Genomic DNA, 16851 nt, shown 5'->3' on the forward strand with positions numbered 1-16851 from the left:
CAAAACTTGTCACTCGTTTAGAGGCCTTCTTTTTCAATTTGAGCGTAGCACCTCCCAGATCACTTTGAACTGACCTTTATCTTGTTTTTGGTGAAGGACGGCCTTAAAGGGACACTGACAGGGTATTTATGCTCGCCGAGGTTTTTAGTTGTACGTGACATATGACAGCTCAACTACCCAGAACAGAATTTGCGGCTCGAAATTCGGTTTCTTTCCGCCCGAAAACCGCCGATCAAGAACTGGCCGGTTCGAGTCTCGCTCACTCTCTTTTCCGCGGTCACGGGCCATTTTCTAAGGTATCGATGCAACCACCAAATTTACTCAAAGTCGTGGGTCACTGAAGGCACACACTCAATATTAAAAATAGAAAAAATATGAAACCCATTTTTTGTGGCTTCTAAAAAGCTGTAAATACGTTGATTGAAAAAAAAAGTTCCACAGACAACCGGAAGCATTTTGTGCGTTCGTCGTTTCGCGTATCGTGGGACCACTATTTCAGAACTGTCATTCGCAGTACCGGCGAATTCTGTCTACCGTTAAAAGAGAAATTTGGGACTGATCAAAAGAATTGGTATTCATCCCGTACGACACGCCCGGCCACCAAGCCGATTTGCACGAAGTCGTCGCCGAGCCGTCGCTCCCTTCTCGTGGCTGAAGACATCGCTCGCGCAAACGTCAAGCACGACGTGTCTACTTCGAGTTCAATATGCATGCGTACGATTTCTTTACTAGGTGCGAATGTCCCCAAAGCGTGGTGCTTCCCGACTTCGACCCGGGAGTGCTTTTGCCAGAGAAAAATCGACAGCAAACTTTCCAACTTACAGTTTACCGGCTGAATTATTACTAAGGAAAGAGATCCACCAGAAAAGAGATGCCTTAGTAGCTCAGTGGGAAAGACGTCTGGTTCACACGTGGTAAAACCAAATTCAATCCCCCGTGAAATTTTTTTTTTTTTTTTTTCAAACATTTTCTGATGTTTACATATCTTTTTTTTTTTTTTACAATCATCACTGAAGAAACAAACAAAAAAATAACAAACAAATGTTGTGGACGATACTTCACTGAATTAAATGGTATGGGATTTCCTTTCTGACACCTGCGAACTCAATGTAATCACTTTCCACAAAATGCAAGGAGCATATAAATCAGGTAGCGTCAGCTTTCCGAGGAGCCCGTATACGTTCTACAGGAATTGCAGCCAGCCATTGGTCCCGATCCCGTTGATCTTTCGGAAACTTTGTCGCACAGTGCCACTTTTTTTCGGATGCAGGAAATGTGAGCCAGCTCTTCACGCAACATCTTGGGTGTATTCTTTTCGGAGCTGATCATGGAAATTCACCACGGGCACTCAATACTCATCTCCAACTCCTCAATGTACAAAATAACTAATCTTGGAGTACAGAACAACAAGCGGAGCAAACATAACTGCAAAAGAATCGCACGGCGAGCAGTTCCCGCACGCCGCATCGCACGCCGCATGTTGTGTCGTCTGCTACGGAGAGGAGAAAAAAAAACGCACGGTCGGGTGTAGCCACGTGACTTCCGCCACTCACTTTCTTCTCTCCACTTTTCCGACCTCCGTTGGGTTTCAGTTTCGGTTTCGAGCAGTTGCATCTTTTGGCTTTATTTAAAAAATACGCTACTCTGTTGCAAAATATTCATTGGGTAGTCCTCCGACACCATAATAAATCGCCTGGCAAAAAATAAAAAAAAATTTTGGGGGGGTGTCAGTGTTCCTTTAAGACCATACGTGGAGGCGTCGGCCGATACCAGTCTCCCTGTTGGGGTCGTAGATTCCTAGAATGGGATCTGATGAAAGAAATGTCTTCCACTTCTTGAAGGCTTCCTCTTGTGCAAGGCCCTAAACACACTCCTGTCTTGAATGTATCATAGAAGACAGAGGTTGAAGAACTTTGTCCATACAGGTCACAAAGCAGGCTAGGTAAGTAGCCCATGCAGCATAATTCCGTCTTTGAAGTTGGGTGACGCATCTCTGTCATGGCGCCGAGCTTTTGTTTATTGGGACGTACTTCATTGCTTCCGATTCTGTGTTCCAAGAAGGAGAAATGGGTGACACTGAACTCGCACTTGTCGCTGTTTAGAGTGATTCGAGCTGTCTGGACGGGTTTTAGTGCAGCTCGAAGCCGCTCATCATGCTGCGCTTGTGTCGCTCCCCAGATAAACACGCCATCCATGTGGCAGACGACTCTTTCCAATTCTGACAGGACTTGCCCCATCCGTCTTTGAAAATGCTCTGGGGCCGATGAAATGCCAAAGGGCAGTCTGTTTAAAATAGAATCTTCCAAGCGGCGTGATACATGTTGTGAATTCTTTGCTCTCCTCACTCAAAGGTATTTGCCAGAAACCAGAGTTTGCATCCAGTTTCGAGAATGTCCTGGCTCTGCGCAGCATGCCGATGGTGTATTTTACTGCTGGAATGAGGTGCCATTCCCGTTGTATGTATCTATTGAGTTCCTTGAAGTCTACACAAATTCTAACTGCCACTGAAGGTTTTAGGACGTCTACCATTGGCACGCACCATGTTCTTGGCTCGGTGACAGGAGAGATAATGCCTTGTGCTTGCATCCGTTCCAGTTCTTGCCTGGTCTTCTGAAACAAGAGCAGAGGAATCCTAAGAGGGGACGTCAAAGCGAATGGTTTTGCTTCTGGCTTCAACTTGAGGTTGTATTCCTCTTTGAATGTTCCAAACCCCTGGAACATTTGTGAAGTGTTGGACTGGGGGATCAGGTTTTTGATGCTTTTGATTTGTAAGAGTACGGAGAGCTTTTCAATTGTTGGTCTTCCCAGTAGAGGGGTTCGAAGGCCCCGAACATTTCTTCACGACTGATGTTTCCTGCAACTGTCACGTTCATGGATGCCATCCCTGATATAGCAAAATGTTTGCTGTCTGGTCTTTGAAGCCGGCGCCTTGGGGGCTGAAGTTTTGTCATAAGAAAGACCTGAGCGAAGAGCTCTTCTGAGATGACTGTTTCGTCTGCCCCAGTGGTCATCTTGAAAACCATGTTCGAGGACTCGATGAGAACTGGAACCTTCCACCTTGAGGCAGATGAATGGAATGCAACTCCAAAAAGGCCTGCTTCTTTGGCGACATTGTCCACATATCTGACCCCTTTCGTTGATCGACACACGGCCTCAAAGTGTCCTCTTTTGTCACACTTTTTGCAGACCGCTTCTTTCGCCGGACAAGATGCTCACTTGTGTTGCGCTTTTCTGCACCAGCCGCACGGTTAGGAAGAGTTGCCTCCGCTTCCACCCAAAGGGGCTTTCTTTTTGAAGTCTCCCGCACTTCTCTTGGACTGTGCATGGCTGACTTGCTCGTCTCGCACGCCATGGACCTCTACCTGCTGCTGATTGACGGTCTCATGTCGTCGTGCCACCAGGAGCGCTTTCTGCAGGTTAAGGTCCGGATCAAGCTACAGGGCTCTGGAAATCTTGCAGTCCTGAAGGCCAACCACAAGACAACCTCGGATTAAATCTTCACGCAGGTCCCCGTAGTCACTAGTAGTAGAGAGGGCATGCAACGGCGGTAACAAGATTCTCGACAGATTCACCATCTTGTTGCGTTCTTGAGTTAAACATCACCCGTTCGTAAATTCTGTTCCGCCGGGGAGTAAAGTAGGCGTTGTATTGCCTAGTACGACCTCAAACTCCTCTTATTCAGCCAGTTCAAGCTTGAGGGTGTTAAAGATCTTCTCTGCTTGCAACACCATTAGGAAGACCAATGCGCAGGCTTGACTCGCTTCCGGCTTCGCGTCCAGCCCAGATGCTGTTCGGAGCCAAAGAAATTGTTTCTTCCATGAGGGCCAGTCGTTGGGCGTTGCAAAGCTGAGTGGTTGGGGTGGCATAATGTGGAATGAAGCCATCGCACTTGAGGTAGTTCTCGGTGACGTACCTGAAGACTTGTACGACGGTTGGCTCTGCCGACTGGGAGTGCGATGTCCTTGTTTCAGGATTTGTGCGACATTCGGTAGCCGTGGTGCCTCAGCGCCACTTCTGACACCATATGTTCGCTATGTTCCAAGCAATAGAAAGAGACGTGCGTTTGGGAACTTCAACAAACGACAAGAAGGTTTATCATCAGGAAAGAGCGGCTTTTATAGGCCCCGCCGATGGCGCTGAAGCGGTGCTCTAACTGTTGACTCAGCCTAAGCCGACGAACGTATCTTATCACTAGAGACCGGATTTTAGGCAAATGCCTATTTTTTTCCTTGCGTTCTTATCGCCCCATTTCGATATATGAGCACGAATTGGAGGTCAAGGATGGGTTTAATGGTGGTTTTATAATGCCTATAAATGCCTATTTTGGGTGTTGGTGCCTAAACTCCGATAAATGCCTATAAATGCCTTTTTTCTCAAATTGGCGCCTAAATCAGCACTATGTAGCGTCAAGTTTCGCTTTCAAGTGCAATTTGATACCTTTATTCATTATACCTGGAAATATTTACTGTTCTAAATTCGATGGGTTTGAACCTGGTCCTCTTTTAACACTCCCCCCCCCCCCCCCCCCCCACTCCCTTTGCGCCGGTGCAACCGGAGCGGCGGCTTCTGCATGCTTTACGGGTGGCTTTCCCGCAGGACATGGCTGTGGACGCACAACTCTATATACTCCCCAGGGGAAATATGATACTGTCAGGGACAAAGAAAGTGATGGGGAAAAATTACGCCCACCTCCCCTCGCGGGAACCCTGGTGTGATGCAACGCATCTGGGTGGTTCCATCGGTGTTTCCATTAGGTTGATTCTCTAAAGGAACCGTCGCATCAAGCAATCGTCGAGTACTGCGAGAGAGTGCAAACGGAGCACGGATGCTGGTAGTTACCTATTGTTTCTATAATTTTCATAGTGATTCTTGAACTAGGTTCCGCGTTCTGTCCAAACACAATTCTTAATATTTATATTTCGAATGAGCCTATGTGTATTTGGCAGCGTTGAAAGGTCTTGCCTGTATAATTAAGGTACCTGTAGAAAAATGCTAAAGTTTGTACGTAAGTTCTCACGTAACATGTTAATTTCTTAACAAACCTTGTCTATCTTGCATTTATTATTTTCTTGCTTTATTGTAATTTAATTGCGTCAGGCAGACATAACTTTGCGCTTTTATAAATCAGTATTACCATATTTCAAATATTGTTTCTCCTGCCTGTTTCACAATATGCGACGCTTGAGTGACTTTCGCATCTGAACATGTATGTAAGCAATGCGCTTGTGAAATTAAGCCAATTGATCGCCATTAGCCCAGAGGTATTACGGGGCAATTCCACGTCTAATGTCAATGTATAGAACTTGTTATGAGAGAAAAATAAAGAATTGAATTGAATTGAATTGAATTGAACTGTTACTGCCATTGTGGCCTCATAGCAATGACATTTTTGGATTTCCCATCGTGCTAACAGTTCGGTCGCGTCTTCACTTGAAATTATTAGCATTTATCTAAAAATTTATTGCGCCTATTTTATTCTTTTTAGTGCCTAAAACGCTGTTTTTGCCGCGTATTTTTGGCGCCTAAAACATGCTTTTTTAGTGCCTAAAAATCCGGCCTCTACTTATCACGCGGCCAGTAGCTACGTCAACTAGACAGTTTTTACCGTTTTCCTCCTTGTGCATAGAAAAAGATATATATATTTTAGGCTTCAATTTTTTTTTTATAGAACAACACTCACAATATTTGTTTGTGATAAATGCAACACCTAAATACACCTTTATAAAAAAAAATTTTAAATTCCCTCTGTTCATTGGTTTATTGACACAAATTTTTACTCTCGAATAGCACTCGAAAATGTCCTGTAGACCTCTTTCGTTAGCCCTCTAGCCCCAGCCACATGGGGCATTTTTTGTGCGCTGTGTTTTATTGTATTTATTATCCATTTAAAAGGGCTGGTAGGGATAAAAGGTGGATGGAAACACCCGGTGAAGGTCCCACACCCCATACGGGTTTCAGCGAATCACAGCTTATACAAAATACTCGAACCAAAAAAATATAGGTAAGAAGAGGCTACACTTTTTTTATACAGCATCCACATTCATGCTGATAGACATACCACTCCTTTACTCTGTCTTTGAAAACCTTTCATTGTAAAGACACCTTTGTGCCATAGCACTTTGCACAAAGGTATCTTTGGGTGTGCAATTATCACACTCAAATTTGATGAGTGTAGGTCATGGACAAAAATGCAACAGCGGAAAAATGTTTTATTGCTATGCACGGGGAGAAGAACTGGAACAAAGTACCTTGTTGGTGCGGATACTCACAAATAGCACCCCACACACTTTCTGAAAAGCTTAATTGCACACACTTCATTCATTGACTTTTATAAAACCTTTCTTTCATGACTGAATAGCACTTGAGAACACTTTGTACTCAATCTGTCCCCTTGCACTCGACACACACCTGCTGAACCTCCTTTCCAACGCACTTTGCAAGACAACTGCCCAGTTTAGTGGCGCCACCTCTGTGCAGTGGCATCAAGTAGCTTTTCAAACCTGCTTCAGTGCAGTGTCCCCAGATGGCGATAGTTTTGTTGTCTCCATGTTTTGTTTTGTATTCGGAGGGTCACAAAGTTTTAAACTTTTGTATTGATTTTGTCTCTCCATTGCAAAAAGTAGGGTATTACTTTTTTTTTTCTTTCATATTTTTGTTTTTTTTTGGATTGCAAACACATCCCAACTTTCCGCATCTGCGCAAGATCCCACTATCTTTTCTCTTGGCCAGGGTGGCCCTGGCTAAAAGAGAACCATTGTCTCATAGTTATCGTGAACATGAAAATCACGATTGTTGCACTCTGCCCTGGATATGATCTGGCAGAGATATTGCAGCTCGTGAGGTGCTGTGGCATGGCTATAGAATTTCTAGATTTCGTCTTTTGACCGATTAATTTTACACCTCCATAATGACGGTAGACCTTCCTCCGAATTTTTTATACCCTGCAGTGGGCTGTGTAAAGCGTGCTTGTTGTTCACATACTATCTCGAAAGGATGGCCCCAATCACGAATGCTGTCACTGGAGACGAGACGAGGGTTAAGAAGTCGTACGTCGACGGCTGGCATCTTCCCATCCGGGGCTCATATACCACGGGTTCACACTTTTTTCATTCAGCACAATGTGGCACATGCGTCAGTCCCATTTGCACAATCCCAAGTTGTTTATTTCAATCGGTCACGACTACACATGTTTCGTACGTTCCGCGCCGCTGGACTCTCGCTTAGTCTTCGGTTTCTTTCCTTTAAAGAGCAACTCCAGTGGAAAACCAAACCAAAATAAATAACGAGTATTGCTTAAGCGGCACAAATTGGGATCACGGCCAAAATATTACGTCAGAGTGAAGCCACATACTCCACTAAAACCAATTTTAAATGTGCGACCAGGTGCTATTTAGCGGGCGGCAAGCAGGTTGGCGTTTAGTCAAGGAACACTGGCACGCAGAACCCCCGGGACGTCACGTCACGTCACGTCACGGTTCATTGATTGGTTGTACCGCGTACCGCAGCGCCACGATGACGTCACGTCGCGACCGTACGGCTGACGAGCAGTGTTGCCATCCTTCTAGCAGATAGTGTCGATTTTGCCGTAGACGCCCCAAAACAAATTTTGAGTCGTGATATTTATAAAACTGCACGCAATATCGAGAAAGAAAATTATACCTTGTAATTCAGGCGCACTGCCTTAGCTGAAAACAGTCGTAGTCCCAAATTAAAAAATATTGACCAGAGTTGCCGCTTTATAATAGTAATCATAATCTTTATTTCAACCCAGGAGGGTTCAGGTGTACGAGAAAGGCTGGGGGTTCCTGGGCCCGCACTAGTTTTCCTAGTACACCAAAATAGAGCAAGAAATCAAGGGGGAGGAGAGGAAGGGAGGAGGTGGGGCATAGCCTCCTCTCCATACCCTCCCCTCCTCCTCAAGAGCTCTGCTCTAATTCTGCATTACAGGGAATTGTAAACGTCTTTCATTCTTTTTTTTTTTTTTTTTTTTTTTTGTTGTTTGAACTTCTGTGTCGAACCTCCAGGATTGTGCCAACCGACGGCACTACACTCTGGCTTTCGCGACGTCATTATTTGCCACTTCGGGAATGCTTGCGGCGCTTGGGTGGAACGCTAAATGCACCGGCTGGACACGCATTCCGTGACATAATGCTTGGCTTTGGTAAATCTCAGAACTGCGGCATGTGGTTCCACCAACGGCGGAACTCGAAAAGCATGATGGGGGATATCTTTGGATCACGAGCAAGGCTCGCGTTGAACGGCCCCAGCGGCACCGGTCGGGCTGCCGACGAGTCGACTTCTTGCGAAACTTTGAATGAGTAATGCCTCGTATAAAAGTTAAGTATCGATCTATTAATAAATGGTCAATGCGCAGGCGAGCTGGTGCGTATTGATCGTGATGTTTGAACCCTGAGACGCGCATTCTAATTCTCAGGGTTTAAGCATCATAATTTATTGATCTGTGCTTCTTTATGGCGCTGACTACTCTGGCAACAGCATTCTCGATCGCCAAATGCGAGCAAACTCGTGCGAGCCAGAAAACGCTGCCTTCTTGCATAGGCTCCCACAAGGCTAACCGTTTCGGCGTGGCGTCCGACGAGATTCCTAGCCGGAGCTACGTCACTTGAAACCGCCTCGTGGGCGAGGAGGTGAGGAGGTGTCGCTCTGCGCCCAGCACCGAGCGACCGGAGGTTCACAAGTTCCAGTAGCCCACAAGCGCTCGGCGACGCCACGGCGTTCGGAGCGTGCCTTTAGCCGGTGTGATTGCCATCCAATCCTGCCCACGTGTCGAAAGTGGTCGCAAAGCGGCAACAAACTGCGTCACGGGAGATGTCATGTGCTGTCGAATGTCACAGACCTAGCGGTCGGTCCTGGAAATGCGAGCAAAAGGGGCAAGCGGATGCGAGGGTCACTGTCGTCGCGGTGTTCCATCTCGCGTCTGCTTCGCGTTTCGTAGGTTTGTCTGGATTCAGTGTTACTTGCAGCAGAAGGGCATCTGCCCAGTCTACCTCCGTTACTTTGCCGGAAGGCAACAGCGTGGCACTTTTACGACAACGTCCAGCAAGAATCAAGGGACCGCATTTGAGGACGCAGTAAACACGTCGGTCGGCAACACGTTCCGAACACTGAGCGACGTCGAAGCCGGCGAGTTGCTGCATGCTTTGTGGTCAGGGGCGTTGCTTCTGTCCGTGCAGACTGGCCCCGACTGGTGCTGGAGGTGTGGCGCCAAGACGCATACGGACGGAGCGACCTGTCCGGCTACGCCAGCTGCCACCTGCCAAGCTCCGCGGGGCGCCACCTGCTCCAGTGCGCCACGTGGCGCCCCCTGGGCTCCCTGTCCGAGGAGACGTCCCGACACTTCCTTGGAGGCAGCCTGCGCCTGGCCGACCCGGACGGCGCGTGCGGGCGGCCGTGCGACCGGTTCCGCCTGCGAGCTCGATCGTGCGGGACGGTGCACCTGGACGTATACGTCGTGCAGCGGGACTTCGACAAGTACGGCATCGAGACGTAGCGGGACAGAAGAGCCTTTCGTCGCTCTTTGAGGCTCCCGCCGCGAAGCGGTGGTCGGGAGTTTTTCTAGGTTGTCCGGACATGTGCCAGGAGTGACATGTTTGGCAAGAGCGGGTCTCATACCACGCAACCGTGCTTGGGCGCCGGGACGGCCCCGAAACGTGGTCTGCAATGGACGCAGCTCGTTTGTGCATATCCCCCTACCCCCCGCCTTTAGCTGCCGAAAGTTGTACAAGAATCGTTGGCGCGCTGCAGTAAAGTCGCCGCGCTGTTTCTGCCGTCGCTAGCACAATAGCAGAAGCAGCAGCTTTTGATACTTTCCGTTTAGTCGAGCGTTTTCAAATGCAGCCATAGTTCTTTTGACTGCTGCATTTGGGATACCTTTATCTATTTTGAAGCAGTTGAAGAATGTCTACCTACAACCCGACTTTAAGGTTTTTGCTGCTAGAACAAATAGCGTTAGAAAATAAAAGCAACAAATCAAACCAGAAATCAACGATCGTATGAAGTTCCCGCGAGTTTTCACGGAATCCAACGCCATAATGAAGAGAGTAGGCCGTAACGGCGTGCACCTGCGTGACCTTTTTAGTTCAGGTCGACGTTCGGAAACAAAATGATGTGCCTCTGGTTTAATCTCGCTTCCAGAGTCCTTTGTGTTTGCCTAGTGCTGCAGTGTTCTTTTAGAGCAGCGAGGACCGACACCACGGAAGTGCCGGCAGAAACTTCACTTGGTGCAACGGCCGTAACGGCCGAGACAATCGTGGTGCAGACTTCCCCGCAAACGGTGATGACAACGGTCGCAACCACCGCGGCTACGACGACGGGAACACTCGCCCCGACCAAGAAGCCACATTCAAAAACACTGACGCAGCTGAGGCCCACCGAACGCTGTTTCTGCGACCTCAAAAGGAACTCGTGCGACGTCGAATGCTGCTGCGACTCGGACTGCACGGAGGATGATGCAAAGTCGTTTTCGTTCTGCGTCGACAGGGTGCCGGAGGCCCCTGACCTGCGCTATTGTACCAAGCGGGACGCCATCTTTGCGAGCCGAACCCTCTTCGAGAAGCGGCCTGTGGGAGATCTCCTCTGCGTCGTGGTCGACAACGTGCGGAAGAAAGACGTCTTCGGCGAACCACCCTCCGTTTCGTCGCCGGCGGACGTGCACAAGCTTGTCGAGGAATCGAGGCACGGCTGGATGGCAGATGGTGCCGAGCAGACGACGAAAGTGCAGTTTAAAGCCGGGGACGCGCTGCTCCGGCTGGAAGACAACGGCGGCGTTGGTGAATGGAGTGAGTGTGTTGGAGCAAGTTTGTCTGTAGTCGCAGGCAGGATGAGAACGGCGGAGCGTTTTTTTCACATCCCCGTTTTCCTATGTGCACTCGTTGTCGTTGCTACATTGTCGAGGCTAGCGAGGCTTCCCCCGTGCAGCAGTCGCGTCCTGCTGTAAGAGCACGTGGCTTCGTCATTTGTCTTACTCGCTTGCGCTCTCGTGCCAAGGAGCTTTGACGGCGTAGGAGCATTACGGAAGCTACACTAATATTGACGAGGTAGCACGAAATGGTTGATGGCGGGTATAGCAGCCAATAAGTTTAGCCTCGCTAATACTGGAAGCTCCTTCTCTTGTGAAGACTCCAGTGGACCTGAAGTCTTCACAAGCAGATGACGCAATGGAAAAGTGTATGCTTTGCAGTATTCTCAGTCTCTGCGAGCCCCATTTTGTTACTCCAAAATTGAACAATTCATTACGCTCAGTATTGTTTGCACGGCGGAATCCACTTATCCCGACCGCGACGACACCCAATCTATAGTGCACACAAAAACAGACATTCATTATGTCGGTAGGCAACGTTAACGCCATTTGGATGATTGCACATATTTGGTCTGCCTCTGGGGAGTGGAAAGAACTCTTAGCCATTTTAACTATATTGTAAAAACTTTCTCTTCATGTGCTAGGCACAGAGCAGTAATGTTCTCAAAACTTCTTACCTGAATGGTTGATCGCTTAAAGATGCACAAACTACAAATTCATATTGTCAGCTGTAGTGTGTTGCAAGTTTAGAATATGAGGGCAAGCCCCTCCCATTGAGCTCTCTGCTCACCATGATTGGTTGTTTCCTCCTCTCCAGCTTTCCGTCTGCTAAAGTGGAAAGAGTGAAGGCCTCTGTGGGCGGGGCTTGTCCTGCTATTCTCAAGAAGCGAATCTGTCGGCTCAGTGGACATTGCCAGCTAGCAGAGGCTGCTAGCAGCAGATGTGCCTACAAAGACACACAAACTTCCACAACATAACAAAAGTAACAAGAAAAATGGTTGTGCCAACACTTGAAAGACATTGTAACATTGCGAAGTGCAACCGAAAGCGGAAGAGGCATTTGGAGGTTTCTCTTCCAGACGAAAATAAAAAGCAACCCCAACCAAAACACAGGAGTGTGCAGATGACACAAATGTCTCCGTATTTGAACGAGACATCAAAACGTGCGGGCATAGCCCAGCAGACAAGGTGGTCTTTGTAGGTGCCAAAACAAACAAAAAAAGTATAAAACATACATGACAACACAATCGTAAAAGTAATGCAATGAGTAGCGTCGGAACGGAGGGTGGGGAGTGTGATTGCCCTCCCAGACACTTCGGAAATTTAATGGAATCAATATGGGGGAGGGCTGTAGACTTGAGTCAAAAAAAAAAAAAGAAAAAAGACAAAGAAGCAGGTGGAAGAAAAGGTATAGCAGCATCTAGAACTTTAAAAAAAAATTAAAAGTATGGAATCAGTAGCAAGACCATCTGCCGTGTGCGGGAATTTATTGTTGAAAGAAAACCGCAAATAAAGTTAGCCATCCTTTGATCGGAATTTTTGCATTGTATTCAATGCAAGTGAGCGTCGCCTTTCTCATCTTACAATGCTATATTTTTGTGTTTGCGTGAGAAGTGAGAAATCTTCTTCGAAGCTTTTTTTTCCCAATTTAGTAAACATGTACATTCATTTCGGTAATTACCTTAAATTTTATACGCACAAGCGTCTCCCCAGCAGCATACTATACTCTGTTTCACCTTATGATGTACCGCAGGAAAGGCTACAAGCGCGAGCTCCTTGCTCTAAGGCACATCTCGGCGGCACAAGCTCTCGTGCATTAGGGGCAGCTCCCAACGCTATGAGCTCGCGCTTCTAGCCTTCTCTGCGGTACAACATAAGGTGAAACGGAGTATAACATATTGATAGCAATATTAGTTTGAAATAGGTTTCCCGGTGCCTTTTATTCCCTCAATTGGCAACGGTGTTAGTGGAATTGGCAAGTTTGCCTAATTGACGAGACGGTTAAGAGAAAAACGTGAATAGAAAACAGCAATGTTAACAGCAAAACCGCTGGAGTTTCCAATATTAGTCTCAAAGGTATTTGCCTGTAGTGTTCCGGAATATATGGTGCCAGTCGAGGTGGAGAAATTTGGCATTCGAAACCGAACTGTACGAGTAAGATCCAGAAAGTTCCCGTACAAGATTGTGGTAACCATGCCATTTGGTGCACTGCATGTCTAAAAAATCCCTGGAGTTAACTCGCTTGAGCTCGAATCCTGGAGTTAACTCGCTTGAGGTCAAAGCGACGTGTTTTCTTTTTTTACTTTCGTTTTTATTTTTTTACTTTCCTTTTTTATTTTTTTGTTATGGAACTCTAGTTGTGGGAGGTTGACTTTCATTCATGATGCATCATTTGCATTGAGCTGTCATAATAGTTAAAAAAACACTAATCAGCATCAACAGGAGTTCCTTCAGAGTTTGCCACTTAAAGAAAAAAAATTTACATATAAGACGCACTGTTGTACAAGACGCATCGCCGAAAATTTTGGAAAAAAAGTGTGTCTTGTAGACCGGAAAATACGGTAATCGGTGGAGTGACAGCACTTACTAATTATTTCCATATAAATTTGGATTAGTGAAATTGACCATTGTTGGCTGGTGGGCTCGCTTGCACACTGAGCATCCTGAGCGTAGCAAGTGCACATGCAAGGAACATTTTACAGGCTTTGCAAGTTAAAGGGCTGCAGTGCGTGAAATTTAGAAGATGAAAAGGGATCTGGGAAAATTAAGAGATATCCTTTTTGTTGTTTGTCGTGCATGACAAAAATTCTCAATGATTCAACGGTTGCTCTTCGGGCATTCTGGTTCTCAAGATGCTTTTACGCAGTGCCGCAGATAGAGTATCTGAAACTTCCATCTTTGAACAAATCATGTAAGTCACCTGTATCCACCAGGTTTGCCACCTTTCAACATCTTGTATCATGCCCTAAAAATTAAGAACTGAACGTCTGCAAAGTGGAATTCTAGTTTTAGCAGTGATAAGTATGTGGCACTTGGACAACGGTCATTTCGGGGATCACATTTCAAGAGGCTGCCGTCTGGTACCACTGTTGTATTCTCCTGAGCCAGCGGCCGAAAGTTCACCGATTTCATTTGGTCGCGGAGAAAACCAGTGTTGACCATTGAGGGGTGGTGAGTTTGACTTTGTGAAGGGAGCGATTCACCCTCAAGTTTCCCAGACCATCACTGGTTTTGTTTCTCCAGCTGCTCATCAAAACCTAGGAAATGTCTCATTCGTAAGCTGCGGGTGCAATGTACCTGATTTTCACTCTTTTTTTCTCTTCTGCAAGGACTACCGGTACAGCTGTTCAGCACGGCCTGTGAAGCCACGGAAGCCGTGACCTACCTTCGGGACCAGGTATTCGAATGCACACGCGGCGTCGGGGTTCTCGACAATTGGTGCACATCCGACCCCGCGCTGAGTGCCCAGACGTACTATCGAGGTTTTGCAATCTCCTCTTCAGCAGACGACCGGGTTCAAGTCCTTCCGGCTCTTTGCTCCGGCGACGTCTGCTCTGACTTCCCGCCGTCTGCTCACGTTGCCCGCTACACAGACGACGGAGAGTGCAGAAATGTTGTCTCGCAGGTTACCTACAGGATCGTTCATAACGGTGTTCACGGTATCATTAACATTACTGCCAGGTACGAGACTACGACCTTACAGAGCGGTGCCACCGAGTTTCTGCAGAGGTTTAGAACGTTTTACGTGTGGTTGTCGGACGGTATATCGCCTGCTGCCGAGCGCAGCGGCAACCCTGGTTACCTGCCGGGGCTTCCCATTCCTGCGGAATGTTTTAAGACAAACGGCACCAGGTGCAACCAGTCGGAGGAAAGGACGTGGTTGACAGTTCCTAACGCCAGAAATGGGGACTGCACGACTCTTCTTACAGGCGAGGCCCTCAAGTTCGGTTCCAACCCGAGGACAGGTTGCCTGGTGAGGTCGGCTGTCTTTAAGAACTGCACTCTTCTGCAGAAAGCGGTGTTTGACTACCTGGTGGGGGAAAGTCTGTCGCTCACGCACGTCGCCATGTTTGGCAACTCGAGCCGTTCAAAAGTCGGAGAGCACGTCCCAGTCCTGCGCGAGAACGTGCCCTCGAATCCTGCTGAACGGGCGGCTTCGGCAGACAACATCAGGACCTGCAAAGTCGAAGCCACCGGTGTTCACATCTTTGTCCTGTACGCAAGGACGGAGCATGCGGACAATCCACAAAACAAGATTGTGTCTGTGTTGTACCGCTACGGCGGGATGACAGAAGTCGGGCTCTTCCATCTTCCCTCGAGCCAGCGGCTGGAGGTGTCGTTCGAGGCGACGTTTGTAGACGTCTCCCGGAAGGCAGTTCAGATCTTTGCACCGCCGCCCACACTCGAAGCCCATCTGCCAGAAGACTTCTTCTATCCTTTCTTTTTAGAGTCTAGCGGTGGGAAATGCTACATATGCCATAACCAATGCAGCTGGTATGTGTTGGTCTTTACTGCCGTTACCTTTCCGCTGCTTGCTTTCAAGACACTGCCGCAGATGTGAAAGCAAAGCATCTTTTTTGTCCAATTGTGTGTTCTAGGGTCACCAATTTACGCTCTGAATGTCACAGGTCCAGGCCGACGTCATTGTATAGCAGCTGTGGTGTCTGCTTTATGTTGCATTTATTTGTTCAATTTATTTTCTTGTTGTGTGCATGCTCTTGATTTTCAAATTGCCTGATGCTTGTTTGAACACCAGTGACCGCCCCCGGAAATAAAGATTATGATTATGTAAACACACAAACGTCTGTTTACTAAGAGTCCAGGTAAACGTCTAAACAGTTATTCCTCCATATTGTATTTACAGTGCGTGGAAACCATTTGGATTTATAATTGTCATGTCATAAACAGCATGCAGTTGAACTGAGAACTGAGGTTTGAACTGAGAAACTTAAGGCAATAATGGTACTTTTGAAAGTCTCAAATAAGAGAATGCAGCTCATCTTGTTTCATCTGAAGGAGAAATCTGCTTGAGAAGCTAAAACTTCTCAAACCCTTCGTAATTTATCTAGGAGTGTCATTATTATTATTATTATCTTCTATTTGGTAGTCTGTTTTCCCTGGCTCCTGCAGTGGCATATGCTAGACATCTGCGCGGAGCGAGCGGCTCGAACGGCAAGCGCACGTCTTGCATGATTAACTTTACGCGTTTTCCGGCTATATGAGAAATGGATCACGTGGATCAGAAGCTGTCGTCAGCTGTCGCGGGCTGTACGTGTCATACGTGTGCTGCTTATGCTACGAGTAAATTTCCTACAAGCGCACTCGTAGTAAAACGTGAATGCCGTCTGTTTTTTTACTTCAAGTTTCCGTCAAGCGCGCGCGCTCTTTCACGCGTGCGCAGTGTGCACACTGAGCTCGCCCCCTCTTGACCAATCTGAAGACGTTGCGTGGCATCTCGAAAGAACGAGCCATTTTGAGAAGTCCGAACGTAATTTTGGTCAAATTATAAGCGCACCTTGTCTAACTTGCGACCTTTCTAACGATCTAGAGCTGGAATGAAAGAGGACGTGGCGTGTGAGCGCAATTTCGAATAAAATTGAGCCGATATGGGATTATGTTTTTAGCGCGGATGCAACCTGTGCACGGCGGCGCTCGCGCGGAGGGATACAAAGCGACGTCACGGAGGTTGGTTTCAGTTCCGGTTCCGCTTTCGGCCGGCTCCGTTGACGGGGGTTTGCCGCTGCCGAGCAACTTGTTGCAGTTGCGAATATCTCCGTGCAAGGAGTGCGCCCCGGTGACGCCGTGGTGGCTTCGCTTGTGGTACCCAAAGCCCTTGGGGCCACTCTCGGCTGAAAAAAAAAAAAAAAAAGGCAAAAAGCATCTCTTCAGTGCCCGCCCGAAGGAACTTTACCGCATCGACGAACCGACAGCAGGACGCCGCTTCTGGAATGGAAGGCCTGGAGGTTGACCGTTCGCTCTACGACATCGGAGACTCGGATCTCAAGGAACTATGGGCTGCGGATTCGTTCGAA

General features: G+C 47.5%; 2 protein-coding genes across 3 annotated transcripts in view; both read left to right on the plus strand.

The window, feature by feature from the left end:
* Window positions 1–9511, plus strand: part of LOC8033806 (B9 domain-containing protein 2) — a 92062-nt gene extending 82551 nt beyond the window's left edge. For both annotated transcript variants that reach the window (XM_042293443.1, XM_029975538.4), the window contains one exon: window positions 9195–9511. In XM_042293443.1, the coding sequence (XP_042149377.1) occupies window positions 9195–9511 (317 nt within the window). The remainder of the gene's footprint in view (window positions 1–9194) is intronic.
* Window positions 9512–10108: 597 nt separating this feature from the next.
* LOC121832868 (tectonic-1-like) lies at window positions 10109–15616 on the plus strand. Its single transcript, XM_042293442.1, has 2 exons — window positions 10109–10799; window positions 14149–15616. The coding sequence occupies exons 1-2, from the start codon at window positions 10124–10126 to the stop codon at window positions 15378–15380; spliced, it is 1908 nt and encodes a 635-aa protein (XP_042149376.1). The 5' UTR covers window positions 10109–10123; the 3' UTR covers window positions 15381–15616.
* The last annotated feature ends 1235 nt before the right edge of the window (window positions 15617–16851 follow it).

This window comes from Ixodes scapularis, unplaced genomic scaffold, assembly GCF_016920785.2.
Source record: "Ixodes scapularis isolate PalLabHiFi unplaced genomic scaffold, ASM1692078v2 PGA_scaffold4__175_contigs__length_147842914, whole genome shotgun sequence".
NCBI classification, from domain to species: Eukaryota; Metazoa; Arthropoda; class Arachnida; order Ixodida; family Ixodidae; genus Ixodes; species Ixodes scapularis.

Bases quoted from the DNA above. Each gene is read 5' to 3' on its own strand.
- LOC121832868 (XM_042293442.1), top strand. From the start codon at position 10,124: ATGATGTGCCTCTGGTTTAATCTCGCTTCCAGAGTCCTTTGTGTTTGC. The intron at 10,800-14,148 runs GTGAGTGTGTTG...CTCTTCTGCAAG, and splicing joins CGGCGGCGTTGGTGAATGGA to GACTACCGGTACAGCTGTTC.